The sequence below is a fragment of the Humulus lupulus genome, chromosome 3, assembly GCF_963169125.1.
Source record: "Humulus lupulus chromosome 3, drHumLupu1.1, whole genome shotgun sequence".
Classification (NCBI taxonomy): domain Eukaryota; kingdom Viridiplantae; phylum Streptophyta; class Magnoliopsida; order Rosales; family Cannabaceae; genus Humulus; species Humulus lupulus.
This window is the reverse complement of record NC_084795.1, coordinates 179,792,031-179,818,292: the sequence shown is the minus strand read 5'-3', so window position 1 is coordinate 179,818,292 and position 26,262 is coordinate 179,792,031. Positions and strand designations below refer to the sequence as shown.

Here is a 26,262-nt window from a genome sequence, read left to right as displayed (position 1 = left end):
TTCGAAGCATGGGGAAGGGTGATAGCCGTCGAAAGGTTACTTGGGAAGCAAAAAGTCGTGATTAGACAAGGGTAGGTTGCTTTTTCCAAGATTGCACGAAGTGTTCTGACAGGTTTGGTGGGGTAACCGAAGGGTCGTTTCCTCAAAAGCTTATTTATTGCTTGTAATAAATAAACTTGGGGGGAAAATGTTATCCAAAAAACTGGCACGAATAACGTGGCAAGTGATTTCTGGACACGTGGCTGACATCTGGTGGAATTCTGCTACGGTATCGACCAGTAAAGACATTGCAAGCAAAAGGCAGTTGAAGTTTACCTGCGACCAGTATGGTCGCAGGTTCCGCGTGTCTCACGATAATTTTATAAAGATCTTAGTCAATCCTGAGATTGACTCCCATGATTTTCTGAGTATCCGATTATTTAGGAAAGAATATCTGTAACAAATTAATGTAATCCCCCTTTGAGCCTATAAATAGAGAAAGAAGCTCAAGGAATGGACTTTTGGCTTTCTAATTATCTGAGTTTAGAGTTATCATATTTGAGAGATTGTTTTGTTCTTCAGAGGTTGGTGAAACTCATTGAACCCTAGTTCTTTGATCACTCCTTTGAATACTATATCAATAAAAGTTCAAGTGGACGTAGGTCATTACCACATTCTGGGGCCGAACCACTATAAATTCCTGTGTGTTTTATTATTTTTGTCATCACATTCGTTTCAACGTATTTGTCCACATCAAACATAATTGACTCCGTGTCAGTTGGCCAAAATCAGGGTCAACAGAAGCTATGTTGCCTGTTGAATTAGATCCATCATCACATCGACGAATGGCATACGATCAAGACACTAATAGCCAGTTATTAATGGAATCTTTGGATTTGTTCGATGAAAGGTGTGAGCAAGCCCAACTCCGAGTAGCAGCTTACTAGCAAAAGGTCGCCTGATATTTCAACTCTAAAGTACGTGAAAGAAAATTTAATGTGGGGGATTTGGTACTTAGAAGAGTTTTCCTTAACACCCGCGATCAAGTTGCTGGAGTACTCGGACCTAACTGGGAAGGACCATACCAAATCGAAGAAGTCCTCCATCCAGGCACTTATAAACTTTCTCGCTTAAATGGAGATCTCATTCCTCACTATTGGAATGGAGAACACCTGCGCAAGTACTATCAATAAACAATTCTTCTTAAAAAATGGGCTTGTATTAATTTTACTTTTTACAAGTTTATGAACAAGGGTTAGTCAATCTTGTGACTGATCACTTATAAGTGTAAGATCATATTTTTGATCACTCATACAAACACGATTATCCATTTATTACGAGAAATAAAAGGGACTGTGCGCTGCCAGTCAATCTTGCCAACTATTGTATTTATTACAAGTATTTACTCATTACGTGTATTGTTTTGCTATATTATCATTTTTTATAAACGTCCATTACGGGTAGTTGTGTTCAAACAGGTCTTGGTCAAGGCAAGTGACCGAGGACCTAAAGCTCCTCAATCACTTGGGGGGCATATAAGGTATCTAGTAAGCAAAGCATATCGACAAGTATATGTAAACACACGAGCAAAATAAGTGAAAGCATGCTACAGTACTTAGAGTATTTTTCAAAATGTTTAAATTTTGTTAAATCAAACCAAAGTGCTATGCTAAGTTCGGTCATGCGAACAGATGTTATAATATAATTAAAATATTATGATGTCAAAAGAGAAATCCTTTACACCGTGAGCAGTTACTGCTTGGATGTAATTGTATGTTAAAAGGAAAAGATGCCTGTGCAACAATAAAAATATAAATTGTCTCGACACTACGAACCAAGGTCCGTGTGTCCCAAATTACAGAGTTAAATAAAAACAGCAAAAATTATGAAGCAGGAGGGTCTTGAGGAGTTTGTTGGTCGACGGAGGCCCTGATTTCCTCTTCCATGCCATCAATGCCCGTAGCCAAGGAGATTTTGGGGGAGGCTGGGATTTTCGCTTTCTCCTCTTCTTCAAGGCGAGCAAGGCACTTGTTCATTTTCGATTGCCTCAGGCGTTCGGAGAGATAGCTGAAGTCTACCTCGCGGTTGTGCTTCCAGAACGCGTAGAAGCAGTTGAAGGTGGCACCCTTATACCTCTCCAAGTTGCTGGCATTGGTCTCCTCGAGCTCTTTGATGCGTTCCTCCAAACCCTCGGTCTCCTTCCTGTTGATGACCAAATCATCTTGAAGCTTAGAGTCTTCCTTGAAATTAAGCAAAGAAGCCTCCTTGTACTTCTCTTTAGTTTCGATGGCTTTGATCAAAGTAGCTTGGTGTTGTCTCAGCTCTTCGGCCAGCTTAGCCTTCTATTCGAGCAGCTTAGTGTTTTTCTTCTCGGCTGCCTCGAGCTACTCGATGTATTTCACCTCAGCCATCTTAAGCTCCTCAGGATGTCTGGCCTCGGACGCTTTAAGATCCTCAGCATGTCTATCCTCGGACGCCTTAAGCTGCTCGCCGAGTCTCTTCTCATATTGAGCAGTCAGGGCTCCTGAGCGGCGCCAGCTGGCGGTCATAGTTAGCATTCCCTGCGATCAGAGAAAAAGATAAACTGATGGTGGAAAATGATAAGATAAACAAATGAACCTCAACAAGAAATGACAACTTACGCTGGCTATTTCATTCAGTGCACGGTTAATTATTTGGTCGACCTCCATGGAGTCGGTACCGATGATGGCCTCTTGGTTGCATCGATGCCTCGATATTTTAGTCATCCTCTCCTTGGCCGAGCTGAGCACAGTGCTCGTCAAGGCATCTCCTGTTTGATCAGGAGGTGTCTGGTCGGCAGGTGTAGGAGGAGGTGTTGGTCGGCAAGTGAAAAGGAGGTGTCTGGTCGGTAGGTGCTGCAGGAGGAGTCTGATCGACAGGGGCTAGGGGAGACGTCTGGTCAAGGGGGGCCGGAGGAGGTGTGGTTTCCCGAGAAGGAACTGGCACTGGAGGATCCCTAGTCCAAGCTTTTTTCGTCGAAGGGTTCTTGCTGCTTTCACCTCGGTGTGGCCTACTCCCTTTTTTCTTGCTCGAAGGAGCAGTGGGTACAGGTTCACTATAGAGCTCGAACAGATCTTCAATTGACATGGCTGCAAAATAGAAGCGAATAGTCAGATAATGTGGATGGAGGTATCTACTAAATTAAGAAAATAAGATCAAGGAAATTATAAGTAAAATACCCGAGCTACAACTACTGGTCGCTACACTATTTATTGTACTACTGCTACACTCACTCACTGGCTTGAAGAAATCTGAATTTAAATTAGGTGTGTATTTAAAGTTCCTGTCCCCGTCAAATAAATGACAAGGAATGGGCAAATTGTCTAAGAGTGACAATTCAGTACCGTTCTCATCTGAAGATTCAAGAATGAGTTCGGGGCCCTCATAAACCTTCTTTTTTCCCTTTCCTGAAGGAGCAGGGGCAACAGCTGCTCACGGGGTGCTGGAGGGTTCCCTGATAGTCACTCCAGTTGTCCTCCTCCTCGGAGGTTGTGACACATCGTGGTGCTGCTCGGGAACTTCTCCACCGGTAGCACTCCCCGCAGTTGTTTACCTCACATCCTGGTGAGGGGCCAAAATGCCAACCAGCCTTAAATTATTCTCCGTGACCAGCTCTTTGACGCTTTATTCTATGTCGGTCATGCTGGGCAGGGAAGTTGCTCATATCTCCATTTCTGGAGTGGGAACTGGTCGGCGCCATAGACCTGAAGAATACCAAAGTTCTAAGGAACGTGCGGAAAAGCTAAAGGAAATTAAGCGACCAGTGAATAAAATAATTTACCTCCTTCAGTGAAGGTTAGATTGTTGGCGACCAAGTCTGGAGTTAAAAAGTACTCCTGGAAGTACTTCCCCACGTTGGACTTGTGGGTGATCTCACTCAGGAAAGTGCGAGCAGATTCCTAATGGTAAAAGTGGAAGAACCCCGTGTTGTTGTGATTGGGGTTGGACTTGAGATCAAATAAATAATTGACCTCGTGTGGTGTAGGAACGGGCCACTTTTTATGGTTGTACGGGATATAGAGTGCATAGAGCACTCTATATCCATTTGGGGTGATTTGGAAGGGGAAGACCTGGAAGTAGTTGGCCACCCCCTGGGAAAATGGATGAAGAGGCAAGGTTGCCCCTGCCTCAATATGATATCTCAACCAAGTGCTGAAGGCGCCCCTAGGTAGGTTTGCCCGCTGGTCGGTGTTAGGCTTGATTAGGGTTATCCCAGGAAGTCCATACTTCTTGAGATAATTCCCTACCATCCTAGCTGTGATGTTGCTAGGAGGTACCACATACCATTCGACTTCTGGTCGAAGGATGTCTCGAGGTTGGGCCTTTGTTTGAATTTCTAACTAAGGAGTATTTTCAGCTTGTGGGCTGGTCGAAGGATTTTTAGCCTGAGGAGCGGGCTGTTTGGTAGGAGGAGTAGCTGTTTTCTTTCTTTTTCGAGAAATGGATTTTACTCGACCCATGTTTGTTGGACTGGTTGAAGGTCTTTTAGAAGGGTTATGAGAAAAAGGAATTTCCGGGATTAGCAGCGACGGCTGTTCTTGATCTTCGAGTAACTGTGTGAGCAAGTCGTCGTTGATCGACCTCTCACCTCCCCACGGGTCGTGCATGAAAATTTGCAAACAAAAAAGGGGAGATGAGAATCTACGACCAATAGACTAAGAAAGTAGAAAAGTTGGAATAACGTTGCTCGTGTATAAAAGTTCATCTTTTCTACGACCAGCAGCATTCTAACAAAAACACTAAATTCTATGTGAACAGTTTGGAAAATGGATTAAAAAGCAGAAGTGAAAAGTTTTTCAGGAAAAAATTTTCAACGCTGAAAGGGCGGGAAAAACCCAGTTTTTTCTACATGCCTAAAAATCGAATTTTTACTTCGATTTTACGCCGTAAATCAATAATCCTAACTCCCAAGTCGATTCCTAAGCCTCATATCGTGTTTTTTCCTTATCCTATCGTGCTAATATCTACGTGCCCATTTACCCCAAATCAATTTTTCAAGAACATTCAGGAATTCTAAGTTCGAAACAAACTAGAAATTAAATATTGCATGGCAGTCTAACGACAGAGAAGTTTGAGAAACTTTCTTGGAAGAAGATTAGTGCAAACTTCCAAGACGATGAATGGCCGGGCAAAAGCTTCATGGATCGTTGGGATAGTTTGGGTCTTCTGGGTTCGAAGGGTTCTGTTCTTCAGTGTTCTTGAGAAAGAGATAGAAAGTAAAAGGTGAAAGGTATATATGAAGGGCTATATATATATTGGTCGAAGCACGGTTACAGAGGTAATCATGAGGGGTGATTTTTCGAGGCATGGGAAAGCGTAATAGCCGTCAAATCACTTTTTGGGAAACTACAAAGACATGATTGGTTGCCTTTTTTCGAGGAGGCATGGACGGCTCTGACAGATTTGATAGGGCATACGAAAGATCGGTGGTCTAAGTTTACTTTATACTGGTCGTAGTAAAATAAACTTGGGGGTAAATGTTTACCCAAAAATGGCTCCTGATGACGTGGTAGGATTGGCCTACACGTGACGGGCACATGACGACTTTAAGTGAGTGAATCCTGCTCGACCATCGACCAGAAAGTCATTGATTTATCAAGTATCACACTTAGGTGCGACCAGTTTGATTGCATACTTTCATTTACTTCATTTTGAATGTGCAATCTTGTAATATTTGCATTAATTGTAATTTCTTTTATTACCTAAATACATGAATCTTAATGATAATTAAGGCCCATTGGCCCATGTAGTTTTCTTAAGCCTATAAATAAGAATCAAATGGCTCAAGGAATGGACTTTTTGAACTTTTGATCTTGGTACTCTGAGAGAAAAATATAGTGTGATTATTCACCGAAGTTGTAATCTTCCCAAGGCTTGTAAAACTCGTGAACCCTAGTTAATTGATCACAATGTTGGGATTCAACATCAATAAGAACACTCAGTAGACGTAGGTCATTACCATCCAATTGGGGCCGAACCACTATAAATCGTTTATGTCTTTTGCTTTCCATTTGAATTTCTTCTTATTTTCATCTCATATTATATCGTTTATCTGACTCCGTGTCGTTGACCATTTTGAGGGTCAACAAAATGTAAAGAAATTAAGTACATTAATAAAAATGATAATAAAAAAATAAAATAATTATGTAATATCAAAATATATATATTTATCTTTAATTTTTTAATTCAGTAATAAATCTTTTTTTTTAAATAAATGTAATTACCCTCAAAATTAAAGAAAACATAACTAGATGACATAATTACATTTTTTTGGCAACTTTATAAAAAATATCCTATAGACATCAACTTCCAAATAAAAAAAAGGAAAACTTTAAAAAATATGACTTTTTATACCATCAATGTGCAAAAATATAGAAATTATAAAGAAAAAAATTAAAGTATGAGAAATACAATTAATAGCTAAGTAAAATATGAAAATGCCACATTTTTTATCATAGTTATGTTTTCTTTGATTTTGAAGATAATTTTTTTTTTCATTCATTTTTAATTATTTTTTATGTTATTTTTTTCCTTACTTATTTTTTTTCCATTTTCTTTTTCTTCTACCAATTTTTTCCTTCATTTTTCATTTCTCTCCATTTTTCCATTATTTTTCTTCTCATTTTTATTCATTTATCTATTTTTTCTTTCATTCGTATTGTTTTTTTTGTTCATATTTTTTTGTTTTCTTTCATTTTATTTTTCTTTCTACTTTTTCTTCATTTTTATATTTATTATTTTCTCATTCCATTTTTTATTCTTTTCTTTTCTTTTTTCATATCTATGAGCTTTTTTTTCTTTCTTTTTTTCTTCTTCTATTTATTTTTTTTTTTTCATTTTTTCTACCAATTTTTTCATTCATATTTGTTCTCTTTCAATTTTTTTTTTCTTCTTCTTTTTCATTTTTATTCATTTATCTATTTTTTTTCCTTTATCATTTTTTTTCTTTTATTTTTTTCCTTCATATTTTTTAGTTTTCTTTCCTGAGTTTTTTTTCCTTCATTATTCTTCATTTTTTGTACTTATTCTTTTCTCATTCTATTTTTCCCTTTTTTTCACACATATTTTAACATTATATAATTATTTTATTATTTATTATATTTTATTATTGTAATTTTTTTATAGTTTTTTCCACTATATGTAAACAAATTCAAATAAATTTTGAAGTATTTTCATTTTACTGTAACCCTTATAGGAACACCAAAATTTGGAAAGTAAACTAATAAAAATATGAAAACATGAATGGGTAATCAGTTACCTTGATGCGAACATTCAAATGCAAAAAAAATTATATGAAGAAGATGGGAGAGAAGAGAAAGGGGGTGGATCTGATTTTTTTTTTATCTTCACATCTATGGTAACTAGTTACCTTCTCGTTCCTTATGTGTATATTTCTAGAGGTAACTGGTTACCTTTATGTTCTTGTGTGTATATTTATGGGGGTAACTGGTTACCTTCACGTTCTGATGTGTGTGTATATTTCTGGGTTCTTTATGGCAACTCGTTATCTATGTTACTAAAATCATTATTACTTCTTATTCCTTTTTTTTTTTAATGAAGTGTTCTTCCTATTTTTCCTTCGAATTTGATGTTTCTTTTCATATTTAATATGAGTAAGCCGTCACCCCTCTTATAGTGATTGGTTACCCCTCTTATGGCAGAAAGTTACTCCTCTCAGGATAACTGGTTACCCCTACCGATACATGTTATTTAACCTAGCTTTAGGATTTTTTTTACATAACTGTTAATGATCAATCAAATAACTGGTTACCTTACTCAGGATTTGAAAAAAAAACATAAAATCTAAAAAAAAAGGAAAAAAAATTGCAAAACAACCAAAGAAAAACTTAATATAAAATTAGTAATATAAAAAATAAATAAGCTAAAAAAAATAATAATCAAATTACAAACATACCCTTCCAAAATAATAAAACTTGATTAAAAGTAAAACTATGGCATAAGACAACTTTTATACAAAAATATGGGAAAATAAACCCATAAAAGTGAAAATTCTTAAAAAAAAACCATAGATTAACTTTTTTTGAAAAAAAAAAACTATATTTTTGCACACTATTAAAATCCAATATAAAATGTAATTTCCTCTAAAAAGAAACTATAAAAAGTTAAACTCCATAAAAATATAAAAAAGAAAAGCCATATTTCATTAAATTTCCACTAATTTTAAAGAAATGCTTGTTTAAATTATGTTGAATATAAAATAACTGCTTGAGACCAAAATGATAGTTTCATGGAGCAAAAATAAAAAAAATGAATAATAGGGGGTGTACATGTGATATAATAGAAGAATTGGGGTCAGTATGTAAGTTATTTTAACTGGGTTTAGGGTTTAAGAAAGTGAAGGTTTTGGTTTTTATAAGAACTACGATACACACCTGAAACCTCAATAGTCATCTCTCCATTTGGGCTTCTGAAGTTGCTTTCGTATATCAACACCATGTGGGCTCTTCGTCGTGCTTCTGTTCCTCTCAGGTATCTTTCTCCGTTTCCTCTCTGGCTTTGGTGCTTAACTCATTTTTCTGCTTGGTTAGAAGTAAAGTGTGGGAAAATTGAGCTCTGGGTCTTGTTATTTTCGTGGAAATGAATAACGCTTCTACTTGGTTATCGAGATAGTGAAATGAATTATATAGTTTTGGATGTTAGGTTTCCTTGATCTTGTACAATTGAACTTTCTTATGTTTCTTTGGGTTCTGTGATTGATTTTTCATTCGTTTAGCTGGACCATAAGCTTCTTTCGTTTGACTAGGCTTTTTTTTCTTTTCTTTTGGACCATCTCCTTCTAAATGAAATGCAGCATGACCATGAGAGTTGAGTCGAACGATCAAGCCAGTGTTATGTGCGTGGGTTTGATTCCTCATAGACCTACCCAGCAATTTGCTTGAGTTTTCTGCCTTTTACGATGGCAGCGGGTGTGGACAATCATAAAAGAAAAAAGAAAAAATTAATGTCACTCGACAGAAAGTAGTAAGGGTGGGTATTTGCTAAAAGCTGAAAGAAGAATAAACTTTGATTTATGTATTATTATTACTTGAAACTTTTCAAGGGAAAGCGAGGAGATATAGGGATCATAGGTAGACATATTTGATTTCTGAAAATTTTCAATGTAAATGCTTTAGCTTTGTTGTTATAATTTTAAAATGGAGACAATTTTTTGTTGATAATAGTCAGAAACCTCTTGAAAGTTGTTGAATATGATAGTGATAGGTTACATGTGTGTCTGATTACTGAACCTTGCATTTTGATTCTAGTATAGACATTTCTCACTTTTTTTTTTTTTGCATTCAGGAATCGAGGATTTGGTGTCAGAGCTTCCAGAGCAACTTTTCCTGGTTTGAAGCTACAACACAAGGATGGTGTCTCTGATTCTCCTGACGTGACATGTGATAAATGTCTTTCTTTCAAGAGATCTTTCCATGAAAAGCATGATTCTGCAAACCTCTATCTAGTTAGACGGAGTCTTTCTTCACAAGCTGGTGCAAAAAGCAATGGAGAGGAATATGACTTGGAGGATGGATTTTCTGAACTTGAAACAACAGATGGAGCTAAGGCAGTTCGAGATACTAATGTTGGGGACAATTGTGAAGATGAACTGATTTCTGAACCAGATCTCTCTGATAATGAGGATCATGCTGAGCCCTCTAAAGATGAGCTGGAGATATCAGACACTGAGGCTGATTTTAGTGAGAAAGCACCTTATAGGAAGAGGGTTACTTCAGCATTGTTTAAAGCAATCGTTGCTGCTCCAGGTCTCTCTGTTTCTGCTGCTCTTGATAAGTGGGTTGAGGAAGGAGATGAGATAGATCGTGGAGAGATCTCATTAACCATGCTCAATCTTCGTAAGCTACAGATGTATGGGAGGGCCTTGCAGGTGAATTTTCATTATTTATACACATCGTTCACTTAATTGGCCAATTAACTTAACTCATGTTCTGTGGAGCTTACTATTTCTCATCTTTTAACTTCTTGATCAATTCATTCCCTAGAAAAGTGTTTGCAATGATTCAAGTGTCATAAGATACAGTCTTCTTGCTTCCAGTTGTTTTTGCATCAGTGCAACTATGATCCTTTTCTTAAATTACTCCACTGCAGTGTTAAAATGAACTTCTAATCAATTTTGTTTAAAGGAATTAGTAATGGTGATCGATAGTATGATAATGTTTCTGTGTTTTAAGTTAAATGTTTGCTAAGCTGTAGTTGACTTAGCATGCCCTATGTTTTGTGTATGTGCTATACATATATTAGAATTTTTTAAAACGATAGCTTGACCAATTATTATTTCAAGTTTGCATAGTAATAAGAAAGGGTACTATTAGCTACATTTCTTGTTTCCTTGTAGCATCATTCTTTTTCTTATCCAATCAGAAAGTAGGAAAGAAGTATTTAGTTAGTTAGTTCACATAAATTTATGGGATTTTTGCAAGTAATTTGAGTGGTGAGAAGTCTCTTATCTATCTTCTCTATTCTGTTGTTTTTAGAGATTTGGGTCTGTGATTTTTTTTTTGGGCATGGGGGGCATTTGTTGTATCTACCAGGCATGTATAAAACTTGGGAGACTGAGGTTTGCTAGCATACCTTTTATATCTGGCACATAGTTTTCTTCACAATTGGTGGATCCAGATAGGCAAAGAAATAAAACAACTTATGAGAGTATTAATCTATGAAGTGACTGTGCTTCTTGATTTGTTGGTTTATGCACTTAACGGAGTTAATATTTTTTTTATTTTAGGTCTTTTGTTGGAGTTATCGGATAGTATGCTGATATAATGTCACTGGTAAAAGAATCAATTATTGAGACCCTCAGAACAAACGCATAACAGAAGACCTGTGCCCTATTTAGCATTTTCAGTATTTAGACTTTAGATTCCATTTGTTTTAACTGCCAGTGGGGGATGGGCCTTGAATTGTAAAGAATGAAGTCTCATACAAATCTTTTTCAAATTTAAATGACCAGAATGAAAAAGCACATTCGCTATTTTGATTCTGTTTCTCTTATTTATTGTTGTTGAACAAATAGTTTATAGTTCTCATCTTTTCTTCTTCCCCTGTGGCAATAAATGTTTAAATATGAGTTGCAATATTCTTTTCAATGGTTTGTACCAGCTTAAGACCTATTTTCCTTTCATGCTTCTTGGTTATGCAGTTCTCCGAGTGGTTGGAGGCAAGCAAACGAATTGAACTTATTGAAAGAGATTATTCTTCTCACCTTGATTTGATTGCTAAAGTACATGGCCCTGAGAAGGCTGCTAAATACATTGAGAAGATTCCAAAGTCTTTTAGAGGAGAGTTAATATACCGAACCCTCTTGGCTAACTATGTCAAAGCCAACAATGTGAAGAAAGCTGAGGAAGTGTTCAACAAAATGAAAGATCTGGAATTTCCGATCACCACATTTTCTTGCAACCAGTTGCTGCTCCTGTACAAAAGGACCGATAAAAAGAAATTAGCAGATGTACTATTACTAATGGAGAAAGAAAACGTGAAGCCCTCACTCTTTACTTTTAGACTCTTGATAGATACTAAGGGTCAAATGAATGACATATCAGGGATGGAAGAACTTTTGGAGAAACTGAAGGTACAAGGTTTTGAGCCAGACATTCGCATAAAATCCATCGCAGCAGGCCACTATGTCTCTGCTGGGCTTAAAGAAAAAGCTGAAGCTGTTTTGAAAGATATGGAGCGGGGAAACTTAAGTGAGAATCGTAGGGTTTGCGGAGACTTGCTTCGAATTTATGCATTGCTTGGACAAGCTGATCAAGTGGAGAGGATTTGGAAGTTCTGTGAGTCAAATCCTTGGACTGCAGAGTGCATTGCGGCAATTGAAGCTTGGGGAAAGTTGAAGAAAATCAAAGAGGCTGAAGCTGTTTTCGAAAAGATGCTACAAAAAGTGAAGAGGCCTTCTTCAAAACATTACACTGTGCTTCTGAAGGTGTATGCAGATCATAAGATGATGACAAAGGGTAAAGATCTTATTAAACGAATGGCGGATGATGGTTGCAATATTGGCCCACAGACATGGGATGCACTTGTGAAACTCTATTTGGATGCCGGAGAGATAGAAAAGGCGGACTCTATATTGCATAAGGCTTCTCAGAAAAACCAAGTGAAGCCGTTTTTTAGGACTTTCATGGCTGTCATGGATCACTATTCAAAGAGAGGTGATGTTCATAACTCAGAAAAGATCTTCCATAGAATGAGACAGGCAGGTTATATAGCTAGACTTCGTCAGTTCCAAGCACTTGTTCAGGCATACATAAATGCTAAGGCGCCGGCATATGGGATTAGGGAAAGAATGAAAGCAGATAATATCTTCCCAAATCGAGATCTGGCCGGACAATTAGTACAGGTTGATGCATTTAGGAAGACAGCAGCATCTGATTTGCTTGAATGAGGCATTTTATGTGTGGTTAATCTTGACATGGCTTATTTCATGTTATGTAGAACTATTACTATTTTATTATAGTTATTTTGTAGGTTTGATTAACGAGGTCTATTAACGTTTGTTATTCTAAAAGTACCCCTAACATTCAAACACTTTTTTTCTTTTAGTTCGAACTCTTTCTCCAACGTCTCTCATACTCTCACTCTCTCTCTAAAAAGTATGAACAACCAAGCATCGTTTTTGGCCAAAAATCAAGTTTCATGATTGCATCGCAAGAACATTGAAATACCATCGATTTTGTATCGAAAAAGTATTGTTTTGGCCAAAAATCAAGTTTAATGTTTGCATCGTAAGAACGTTGAAATTACATTGATTTTGCATCGAAAAAGTATTATTTTGGCCAAAAATCAAGTTCTCATGATTGCATCGCAAGAGCATCGAAAAACCATTTTGCGATGTATTCATGAAATTTTGAATTTTTTTTGCCAAACGATACTTTTTCGATACAAAATCGATGCAATTTTGATGCTCTTGCGATACAATCATTAAACTTGATTTTTGGCTAAAACTATGCTTTTTCGATGGAAAATTGATGGTGTTTTGATGCTTTTGCGATGCAATTATTAAACTTGATTTTTGATCAAAACAATGCTTTTTCAATGCAAAATCAATGATGTTTCGATGCAAAATCGATGGTGTTTCGATACTCTTGCGATGCAATCATGAAAACTTATTTTTTTGCCAAAACAATACTTTTTCGATGCAATCTCGATGCTCGTGCTATGCAAAATCGATGATGTTTCGATGCTTTTGCGATGCAATCATGAAAGCTTTTTTTTGGCCAAACGATATTTTTTCGATGCAAAATCGATGATGTTTCGATACTTTTGCAATGCAATTATGAAAATTTTATTTTTGGTCAAATGATCGGTATTGAAATTTGATGAAAACTGTGGAGGTTTATATTTTTTTCACTCAAATGTCTGTTTTAGATGATTTTTTTTTTTTTTAATTTTGATATTTTTTCGAGATCTACAAGATTAGAGAGAGAGAGAGAGAGAGAGAGAGAGAGTTTGAATTGAGAGAGAAAAGAAGTGTTTGAATGTACGGGGTATTTTTATCCAAAAATTTAAAATTGTCGTATATTTGAGATATTAACTTATATTGGCATATTAAAAAATTTCACTAATTTATCATGCATAGAACATGAAATTTCCCATTTATTATTCAGAAAAAAGGCATCATCCCAAGCTTAGTTCTATTATATTTAATGTGCTCTCATCTTTTATGGTTCTTTTGTGTTTCATATAAAATAATAAATAATACTAATAGTAAATTATGGTTAAAGTACTTAATGTTTTCAAAATGTTGCACTTTTATATTCAATCTATTTTTTTTTACAGTAAATATACTTATTATCTTCAAAATGTTGTATTTATATACCCAAACTTTTTTTTGGGTAAATATACCCAATATTTTTAAATGTTGTATTTTTATACATATTTTTTATTATTTTGAGAAATAAAAAGAAAATGAAGGGAAAATATAGAATTTTAATTATTTTTTTTAAATTTTAAATTATTTTCTCTTTTTTATTCTTTCTCAAAATAATTATTTTAAATTAAAAATTAATAAATATCTTATTAATATTAATAAAAAATGATTTAAAATAATTTAAAACTTATATTTTTCTGTCAATTTAACATATATGTTTTTTTTAAAAAGGAAAAATATAAGATTTAATTATTTTGATTAATTTTAAAATCTTAAATGATTTTTTTTAATATTTTGAGAAAGAATAAAAATGTGAAAATAATTTAAATTTAAAAAATAATTAAAAACCTATATTTTTCTTTCACTTTATTATTATTTCTCAAAATAATAATAAAAAATAAGTATAAAAATGCAATATTTTGAAAAAATTAGGTATATTTACTGCAAAAAAAAATTGGGTATAAAAATACAACATTTTGAAGACAATGTGTATATTTACCACAAAAAGAAAAAGATTGGGTATGAAAGTGCAAGATTTTGAAAACATTGGGTATTTTAGCTGCAATTTACTTCTACTAATAACAATAATCCTTACATGGATAGGAAAAAAATTTCGGGTCAAATTCGGTTTTAGTTTTATATTAATTTGATCCATACATGTTGTTGACAACATTTTTCGCCAACCAAAAAATAAACAAGAGCAATTAAGCTTTTTCAAAGAAATAGGAAGAAAAGAAAAAAACAGATTTTTTACGTAGTTCAGTAGTTAAATCTGTTGAGAAAACTTATACAAGATCTTAGTTATTTTCAAGTAAATCATATATTAAACACATTAATATAAGACAACCCAGAACATGTTTCTACAATTGAATTTAAACAGAGATAGTGATAAGAACACTTACATTATACGCAGCGGAATGTCTAAGTCCTTCCTTCAGTTTCTCTAACCCTAGAATCCTTTCTGTCGTAGGATATCACAATGAAACTGAACTGATCTTCAAATTTCTTCACAGTTTTCCAAAGTATCCTTAGAATCTCCTAGACTAGAGTGTACAACTCTCAATACATGAGATAGATACAAAGAGAAGAAGAGAATATTGAGGCTTAGAAAATCACTTATGCTAGAGAGAATCTAAAACCTAGAGCATTAAGAATAGATCTTCTGATTTTCTATTAGATAGTCTTTCTAAAATCTAATTTCAACTCTCACTTAACATTCATTTTATAGGCTCAATTATGTCATTTATTTTAATTAAAAAATTAATAAAACAATAGATAATATCAGCCTAATGGTCGAAATTCTCATGGGCTTTAGGCCCGTGAAATTTCCCATTTAATTATAAGCCCATTGGACTTAAAATCAAGACTTTTATTTTTTCTATTGATTAATTAATTAAATCATTTATCAAATTAATTATTTATAATTTGAACATTGAGTTAAACTTATTTATTAATTTAGACACCAATTTATCTTAATTAATAAATCTGTCATAAAATCTATTTTCTTCTCTAAATTGTATAACTCTGTGAAACTATACAAAATTGATCTGGTCAACTTTGATAATTAAATCAATTAATTGAGACTATCTAGATGATTTTATCCAAGGTAAAGTGGAGACCATGGGCCTATGAAATCGAGTTTCAATAAGTTATCATAAATTTAACAAATAAATTTACTAACTCATTAATTCCTCGTGACTCCACTAAAGACTCAGAATTGCATTCTTGAATTCATAGAACACTCTATATAGATACTCTATTAATTATCCATTGTTACAACCATAATTGTCACTCACTCCTCTATAGACGGTCTACAATGAGATGGGACTAAAAATACAATTTTACCCTTCATTGTATTTTATCCTTAAAATACTTAGTTCCTTGTAAATGATATTTCAGTAAATTAATATTAACACTTAGTCGCAGACTGCTTTACGCTTCTCCATATCACAGCTCAACCCAAGAGTAAACACCATTCCAGAAGTAGACTTCCTGTCATCAACATCAGTCTGAAAATCTGAATCGGTATAGCCTACATGGTTCAGAAATCCACCCTTGTAGACTAACATTTAATCCCTAATCCGTCTTAAATACTTCAGAATATGCTTAACTGCTATCCAATGTTCTGATTAATAATCTAATATTTATTAGAGATTGATATTATAGGTCCATAGGTACCGATGGTGACTCTATCCGCACCATATCAAGGTAAGAGTTGATACAAAAGTAAATCTGTAATTTGGGAATTTGAGAAGAATTTTATTCTTTGGGTCAAGCATACAATTATATGATAATTAAGGTTGAATAATTAATTTAGAATTAATTATTAATTTTTTAAAATATATTTATTAATTTAAATATATAATTGTCGAAAATCATATATATATAAATTAATTATTTTATTTAAGTGAGAGAAAATAAAATTGGTAAGTCAAAAATAGTTTTTGATTTATTGAATTTTAAAAGATGATGATAATAATGATCATCAATTTGAATTTTGAATTTAAAATTTAAATTTTGAAATATGGTTGTTATCTTTTCCTTAAAAAGATAAATACCTTATGTGGGAGATTGATTTTAGTTAAATAAATAAATAAAAAAAATGCAATATTCCTGAAAAGGGATATAGTAGTACACACATGACACAATCCAAGGACTGTGTCATGCGTGTACCAACTGCACTGATATTGTATCAGTGTCGTTTTTATTTTATTTATTTAATTAATTAAAATTCTAAAATAGTTTTTTCAAATTTGGTAAGTTAGATATTTACCTAAATCAAATCCTATCATCATTATAAGCTTATTATTATTATTATTATTAGGAATAATAAGGCAATAAAATTATCTCTGCATATATGATATAGAATAAAAAAAAGAGAAGATATACACATATGAATAACACAAAATATAATTCAGAATAGGTCTCAGAATTTTTGTCAGACAAATACTCTTTCTTCTTCTTCTTTATTCTAGCAATTCTCAGACTATAATTCAAATTCTCATGTGTTGAGAAATACTTGTGATTCCTAAAATTGCAAACACATGTTTTCTATGTGCCCACACACATCTTGAGGTGTAGAGAACACTCCGGAAGATCGTGATTTGAGTGCTTAAAGCTTTGGATAGTTAGATCGATAAATATACTAAAAGATTTAAGGACACTTGATAGGCTTCAAGGGGTAAAAATTCATGTTCTTGTATGTCTATATGTTATATTTAAATATATTGTATATATATATATAAGTTGCATGATTAATAATATTGTATGTTAATGTTTCTGTCTGGATGTTTTTCTAGTTCATATAAACTGTTTATAAGAATGGTGAGAAATTTTTGTTGTTGTTACAAAATGGGTCCACCACGCTCATTTTGCTGCGTGCTCTGAATGTTTTTCCAACAATTGGTACCAGAGCAGGTCATTAATCTATACATATTATTAATTGTTGTGTGAGATTATATGCATTTTTATATTATATTTGATATATGTTTGAATGGATGGATGGATGTTTATTTTCATGATGATAGATTCTTAAGTGTTGTTTATAATGATGCTTTTTTTGGGTTTAGGAATTATTCTTAAAATTTCTAGATGAAATATGTAAGCCATTTTGGGGCATAGGAATTTTGTAATTTATTTTAAAAAACATTATGGGTAAAATTCTGTTGTGGCCCGAGCCCCGAGCCCCAAGCCCGAGCCTACCAGTCCGTGTGCACCTGCCTACGCCAGCCAGCCTATGCGCACCTGCCTGCGCTAGCCAGCCCGTGCTTGTCAGCCCATGCACGCCTGCACATCACGCCCCTACGTCAGGCACCGCGCCCAGCCGTGCTACCTAGCCAGCGCGCCCATGCGCCTGCAGCCGTGCACCCCTGCCTCCGCGACCAACCCGCGCCTAGCCTGCTTAGTCGTGCACCCCATTGGACCTCCAGTCGCTACACCCTTGGTACAACAAACCCTAGTGTGTTGTTACCATAATTATTTTTTAATTATTCATTTAATTAAAAATCAGAAATGAATTAAAATGGTTTTAATTTTGGAAATTTCTTTAATTGAAATAATGTTGATTATTTTCCCTAATTAAAAATGTTTTAATTGTTAACTTCCATAATTATTTTTTTTTAATTAAAATGTCCAAAATTAAAATTAAAATTATATTATTTAGTTTTATTTTTAAATTAAATTACCCAAATTCAAATTGGGCCTTAGAAACTTTTGGGTGTTAAAACCCAAAGTTTAATTATTTTAAAATTTTGTTTAAAATAATTAAAAATTTGTATAATTCAAAATGGATATAGAAAAGGGTGGCATTGGCTCAACAAGACTACATCTCAATGTTGAAGATCAAAGTGCTCTTTATTAGGCCTTAGTTAGTCTAGGTTACATTTTCATGTATATATTTGCAAGTGTTGTAATTTTTCTAGAAATACCCAAAAGTTACCATACCCACTTTTATTTACTTATTATAAATGTTTGAATGTAATTAAAATGTTTAATATTTTGTCATGCTTTATAACATGCCATTCATATACCCACACAATATGCAATTAGCATGCATTACATTCGAGTAGAAACATGCTATTAAGAACGTCTTATATTTTATTTTTTGTTATATGTTTATATGTGATAATTCATATAATAATAAATTTAGTCTTAATTAGTTAAGATGGTAAATCAAAATTAAAGTTGTTTAATTTGTTGTTTTAATGAAAAATGTTCTATTAAAATAAAAATGATATTCTCTTAATTAAAGCAAAATTAGAATTAAGGGCACAATTTTGTTTTGTTTTGCTTAATTGGATTAGTAGTTATTAGAATATCATTTGGTAAAAATAATTAAATTTATTTTTACAACTAAATTAAAAAATATTGATTTTGTGAAAAACACACTTTTCCAAAATAGTAAGTAGGAGAGGGAGTTATGAAAATAAGTCCCATGGTCTCCATTATTGGTTGAACACCGAGAGGCATATGAAGGGCCTCGTGTTGCTTCCATTTGCGGCCTCCCTAAGGAAAGACTTCTGAATATGTTTATTTTATCTCAAGGTTGACTTCTCTTATGGGAATATAATTAGTGATGTATTTCAAGTTTGACTGACCCTAAGACATACTCTTGAGTTAAGTCATTGATTGAAAATAATGGGTTACACTCCAAAGGTGTATCTAGGCTTTCTAGCACGACTAGTGCATCTTGACCAAACTAGCAGTAGTTCATAAGTCAAAAGAGAAAAAGATGTTTTTAAGTTTTCACTTATGAAATTGAGACTTGTCTCAAAATTAATTTGGAGTTAGTCTGACCTACCCCAAGGCGGTCCATTAATTTTTAAATTAATTTATCGTAGATTAGTATATAATTTTTATGTGTTTTTTATGTGTTGCATTCATGCATCATACCTACTTTTACAAATAAAATTTGATATTTATTATATGTTTTAATTCATTATATTTTATTTATTTATTTCCAGCAACAATGGTTAATTCTCTTAATCATGATCATGTACTTGAAAACTTGGGAAATCAAACATACCTCATTGACAAACTCTTGGAAATGATTCTATTTAATCTTAAACACATATGAAAATGGTACGATGGGATTCACATTGTCTTCGGAACACAAAACTTGTATGGAGCGATCTATGATCTACCACCAGAGGTTCCAAGCTTTTCATACAGCTTTGATGAACATGAAAAATATGGTGAATGGATGAGAGCGAATCACCTAACACATCAATGCATGTTATCGAACATGCATGGCAAAATTAAAGAAATATATATGGTTATTGAAACTACATACGAGATGTGGGCTATAATAAAAGATGATGCTGTAGCACATGCTCAATTTTTGAAATACGGGGTAAATTCGATTTACTCAAAAAGTCTTTTGTAATTTTTTGAATGGTTGATTAAAAAATTATGCCACTAATATTATTTTTCATATGTTCTTATTTTCAGGGAAGCAGAAATCATTTTGAGAAAAAGAATAGTTGCATTGAAACCAAAGCGAAGAAGAAATGATGAAGACAATTGAATAAATAAAAGATTAGTTTAGAAATTTATTTTGTTTAGTTCAAAACAATTTAAATTTTTTGTCATTTTGAAATAGTTGATTTTCATTATGAAAGAAATTAATAAGTTCTTTTTTCTTCAAAGTAGTTCTAGAATTATTTCTAGAAACAATGTTTTTAGATTCCTTTATTTGATGAATGAACAAGTTTAGTATTTCTTTTGAATAATAAATTCAATTGTTATATTTGAAATGGACTTGTTCCATCTATTTCATCAATGAGTATAAATTATAATTATGAATTATTTATTATTGTGCAAATCATAGATTTAATAAGACATCTTATTCCAACCACAATTAAGTAAACCATATATGTGAATTATTTTTTAGATTGACTTGTAATTAATTAGACACATAAAACAAATAAAATACAGTCTTTTATTGCAACCATTTAATGGTTATCTCCATGTTTATATAGTCTGTAATTAAAGTTAATCAAAAGACATTTCTCTAATAAATGCTCAAAAATCACATAATTATTTAGCTAATACATAAGATATGTATGTTGAACCTTTTAATGTTTAAAGCTAAAAGAAATAATAAATAGTAAGTCAATAGTGATTGATATTTTATTTAGATATGTTTAACTTTGATTGAATGCAAAGAAAATTTCTAGAATTTTTTTATGCAACATTCAAAGTAAAGTCACTTAGAGACTTGTTTGATCTGATCAAAAGGAAGTCTAAAACTCGAATTCGGAATTCAAGTAATTTGCATGTGAACTTAGAATTCAAACCCAACTCACATACAACTGGAATGCTAAGCAAAATTAGTATTTTGGAAATGGAATATAATCATATTAAATAAGATTAAATAGATAATGAGTAATCATTATTGTCTTTATTATTTCTATACTTTTAAACACTTGTTATACTCTTTATATGTTTGATTGTACAACATCAAAGACTTAAAAGTTGGAATACACTAGAGGTTATGTGAACAAAAAAAAAATTGAAAATTTTCCATGGAGTCATTTAGTGAAATAATTTAATAATCATAAAAGACTACAAAAGATTTTGTATCTCTTTAAATGCTACTTTAACGAATCATGATTATTATAATCACTATATTTTCTAGTTAAGTTGTACTTGAAATAATGACTGCAAGTCAAGTAAGCAAGTTACTGATAATTAACAATGATAAAACCAAAGAATATCACAAATTTTATAAATCATTGTTATAGTGGGAGCATTAGTTAGTAACTACTCCATTGCAAATGTAAAGATAGTTAAACTGTGTGTAACACAATCTAACTATACTTCATTCACATACTAGTATATGAAGCGAAAAGTTTTTACGGAAAATAATGGTTGAAACACAATGAGTCTAGAAATGGAATTTGAAATTCTATGACATCTGGATTCTTGAACATCCAACTAAAGTTCATTAAACTTCAGTTTGAAACAGGATATTCAAGATGAAGAGGAGAACAGAGGAAAGTACAGACTTTCCAAAGTTAGGAAAATAGCCTAAGGCTATGAACAAAAAGAGGAATTTATTACTTGAATAAATATCTTCTATTGTAACCAAACTTGAATCTGTTTACATACTCTTATCCACTGTTTTATGCATGAATTATGAGATTAATTTAAATGGATGTCTAAGTAGTCTTTATTGAATGACTGACATGACAAAATCATTTGAAGATCTCGACCAGAAAGATTCTGTTGTGATTCTTATTCTTAATATTGACAACATTCTATTCATTGGGAATGATGTAGAGAAATTGTCAATAGAAAAGAAGTGGTTAGATGAAATTTCTAAATATTAGATTTAGAAAAGCCAAGAATGTTCTACACATTCAATTCTATAGAGATTGAAAGAACAATCTTTAGGCACTGTCTCAAGCGACTTATATAAGATAAGAATCTTAAATACTTTAGTTTACAAAGTCCAAGAAAAGCATTTTTCCTTCTCGGTCAGGAGGATGTGTTATTTAAATAATAATGTCTATTTATTCTTTTACTAGAAAATGAGGACATGAGACAGTATTCCTACAACTCAGTGATTGACTATTTAATGTATCAAATGTTATATTTTCGAATTGACATTTGTTAAACGATGGGAATAGTAAAAAGATGTCAATCCAATGATGGATTGAGTCATTGAATAATTATGAGGACTTAATTTTGAGTATCTTAAATATAATAGAGATTATATGTATGTGCATTTAGGCAGAGGCCTAAAATCCCTAAGGATGAACTGATTTTTAAATCTTCAAAGATTGATCACCTTCCATAACTGTGGAGGAGACACATTAATATGGAAATGTACTAGACATTTCAGATTTCTATGTTTCACCACAAAAGCCGATATATAACAGCTACGAGCAGTTAAATAGACTATTTGACTTAGTTAAGTTCTTTGTCATTTTGGAAAGGATTTCAAACTAGAATAAACAACTAGTATCTCATTGCGAAAGTAATTAAGATACAACTATTCTAGAAGAAATAGAAATAATGAGAGGGTAAGGCACACGAAATGAAGTATCATTTAATACAAGACAATTTTACATAATTGATGTAATGATCTTGAAGATAACTTCAAAACAGCTTCTTACAAAACTGTTACAAAGACTTTGTTAGACAAAATCGGTCAAGAGAATGTAATTGACATATTTGAAAGGGATGCCTCAATTTTATTTAGGGCAAGTAAGAGATTGTTGGGAATAGTGCCCTCAAAGAAATTTAAGTTGACAAATATTTTGTATGAAATAAATAATTGAATTGAATTATTATATTTATAAACTAAGTCTGATATTATATTGATAATATTAAGTGAATATTAGAAAATTCCAAAGTTTATCTATGTGGTCTTAATCTCATATTGGTATGAGAGGATCGAGATTAAGATAATAAACTTAAAACAGTTCGAAGTAAAATAAAGTTATGGAATCTTTAGATTAATTACTGCTAGTACGATTTGCTAGTATTATGAATACAAGTGACCTAGATCCGAGTCACTAGTGTAGTAGGACACTTTAGTGAATGTACTTTATATATAGTGATATATAGAACTTGACCAGATGTGATTTCTTAATACTTGTTAAAACACCGTTTCATAGTATTATTCAAACACATCAAACGATGATCATATATACGATGATCTTAATCCTGAGGTTGCTATGAACTCCTATATATGTCTTTGATTCTTTGATTCATGCGTTAAGGTTTGTTCGTATGATTAGGCTAAGAACAATTGTTTTGGGGGCTCAATGATATATATGGATGAGGATGCAGTTTAATAGATATGGAATCTATACCTTCTTATCTATTGAATAATGGTTCCATATTGGGTTGACTTTTGGAACTGAAAAGGTTATGAATGCTCACATCGTAAACTTGTTGTGATACAACCTTCACTTGTAAAGTCAATGATACTCTAGGAACAAGAAATAGCTAAAAGGGTAAAACTGTAATTTTATTCCCTTTTAATTATGAACCATTAATAGAGAATTAACATTGTATGTAATGATTATATCAATGGATACTTTATTCTTAAATAAAGTACTCAATAAGTATATGTCCATAAATATCAAGAGTTCAATCTCATATTTATAGTGGAGTAATCATGATATTAATAAATATGATTATTTAATCAAAGAGATTTGATTAATAATCTAATATTTATTGGAGCTTGATATTATAGGTCCATAGGTCCTCAGGGTGGCTCTATAAACACCATATCAAGGTAAGAGTTGATACAAGCGTAAAATTGTAATTTGGGAATTTGAGAAGAATTTTATTCTTCGGGTCAAGTATACAATTATATGATAATTGAGGTTGAATAATTAATTTAGAATTAATTATTAATTTTTGAAAATATATTTATTAATTTAAATATATAATTTTTGAAATTCATATATATATATATAAATAAATAAATTAAAATTTGAAATTAATTATTTTATTTGAGTGGTAGAAAATAAAATTGGTAAGTCAAAAATAATTTTTGATTTATTGAGTTTTAAAAGATGATGATAATGATGATTATCAATTTGAATTTTGAATTTAAAATTTAAATTTTGAAATATGGTTGTCATCTTTTTCTTAAAAAGATAAATACCTTATTTTGTGGGAGATTGATTTTAGTTAAATAAATAAAAGAAAAATACAATATCCCTGAAAATAGATATGGTAGTACAAGAATGACACAGTCCAAAGACTGTGCCATGCGTGTACGAACTGCACTGATATTGTATCAGTGTTGTTTTTATTTTATTTATTTAATTAATTAATAATTTGAAAATAGTCTTTTCAAATTTGATAAGTTAAATATTTACCTAAATCAAATCCTATCATTATGAGATTATTATTATATTACTATTATTATTAGGAATAATAAGGTAATAGAATTATCTCTATATATGATATAGAATAAAAAAAAGAGAAGATATACACATATGAATAACACAATATACAATTCATAATAGTTCTTAGAATTTTTGTTAGACAAAAGCTCTTTCTTCTTCTCCTCCTTCTTCTTTATTCTAGGCATTCTCAGACCATAATCCAAGTTCTTTTGTGTTGAGGAATACATGTGATTCCTAAAATTGCAAACCTATGTTCTCTATGTGCCCACACACATCTTGAGGTGTAGAGAACACTCTGGAAGATCATGGTTTGAGTGCTTAAAGCTTTTGATAGGAAGATCGATAAATATACGAAAAGATTCAAGGACACTTGATAGGCTTCAAGAGGTAAAAGTTCATATTCTTGTATGTTATATATAAATATATTGTATATTTATATATATGTTGCATGATTAATAATATTGTATGTTAATGTTTCTGTCTGGATATTTTTCTAGTTCATATAAATTGTTCATATGAATGATGAGAAATTTTGTTGTTGTTACCAAATGGGCCCACCCTGCTCCTTTCACCGCATGCTCTGAATGTTTTTCCAACATGCACACATGTCAACTTAATAGTGGGTAACTATAGTACTTGAGTACTATAACCTTTGCTCACGTCCTTTCACATACCTAGTTGCCGTCACTTTCGAGATTAAACATGGTTTGTTGGATTGCTGTTAACCTTAAATTAAGGGCCCTGATTATTTCACCGATTACTACCTTCTGGATATGTAAGCCTTTCCTTCTCCATTTTTGTAATGACCCAATGAAAACAGCCAAAATAATTGTGGAAAACATACATCATTTGCGGAAACATCTTACTTTTGTTTAATTAAATGACCCGAAAATTCGTATAAAAAAACTTTTAAATATTGACTTAGTTTAGAAGCATGCACATGCTTTAAATAAGATTACGATATTTGAAACTTTAAAACAACTTAAACATAAACGACATAAAGTTTTTACACAACTTAAAACTTGACAAAAGCGTAGTGACTTCCACAGTCGGGCCACATGTACATTCCGCATGACAAACTCCATCGCTCACCGACCTGTCTTGCCATTTTGCTTACCTACAACATGAAACAACTAGATAAGCAAAACACTTAGTAAGAACAACTTAACATACATAGCCTAAAGAAGATAAATAGGAAGCCCTAACAGTGATCATACAAATATTCAACCATAAATAGGGTTTTGGAAAGACCGAACCATAACATACAATTCAAGAACGTATGAACGTCTTGACAAACTTATGGTCATGCCCAATAACCAGATTCCGTAACTAAGTAAACTTGCATGCAGAAAATCCCAGAGCAAGTGCATATATACATATGATCTTAACTCATAACCTACTTGTCATACTTAACATGCATAGCATACTTATCATCTTATCATACTTAACATGCATATTATACATATCGTACTTATCATCTTATCATACTTAACATGCATATCGTATATATCGTACTTATCATCTTATCATACTTAACTTACATATCATACATATCCTACTTAACATGCATATCATACATATCGTACTTATCATCTTATCATACTTAACTTACATATCATACATATTGTACTTATCATCTTATCATACTTGACTTACTTAACTTACTCAGCACAAACATGAGTGTATACTTAAAATACACTTGTTACTAAGACTCCTAGGAGAATTCAAAATACTCTCATAATCTTAATGGCTTGATTTCGGAATCATCTTAGATATGTGTCACGAAGTTTAACCGGACTCTTATGTCGCAGGTGTTAAACAGGATGTCTTACTTACATGTCACGGAGTTTGACCGGACTCTTATGTTGCGGGTGTTAAACCGAATGTCTTACTTATAATGGTGGCCAACCAAGCTTACTTACAAATTCACCGGAGGCGTCCGATGCTTGCTTACTTACTTATCGGGAACTACCCAGTTCTTACTTACTTGGTACCGGT

At 32.4% G+C, this 26,262-nt stretch overlaps 1 protein-coding gene across 1 annotated transcript; it reads left to right on the top strand.

Moving 5' to 3' along the window:
• Positions 1-8,352: 8,352 nt before the first annotated feature.
• On the top strand, positions 8,353-12,563 carry LOC133823306 (pentatricopeptide repeat-containing protein At1g80270, mitochondrial-like). The gene is made up of 3 exons (XM_062255972.1): positions 8,353-8,490; positions 9,304-9,886; positions 11,159-12,563. Exons 1-3 carry the CDS (start codon positions 8,456-8,458, stop codon positions 12,404-12,406), a joined length of 1,866 nt encoding a protein of 621 aa, XP_062111956.1. The 5' UTR covers positions 8,353-8,455; the 3' UTR covers positions 12,407-12,563.
• The last annotated feature ends 13,699 nt before the right edge of the window (positions 12,564-26,262 follow it).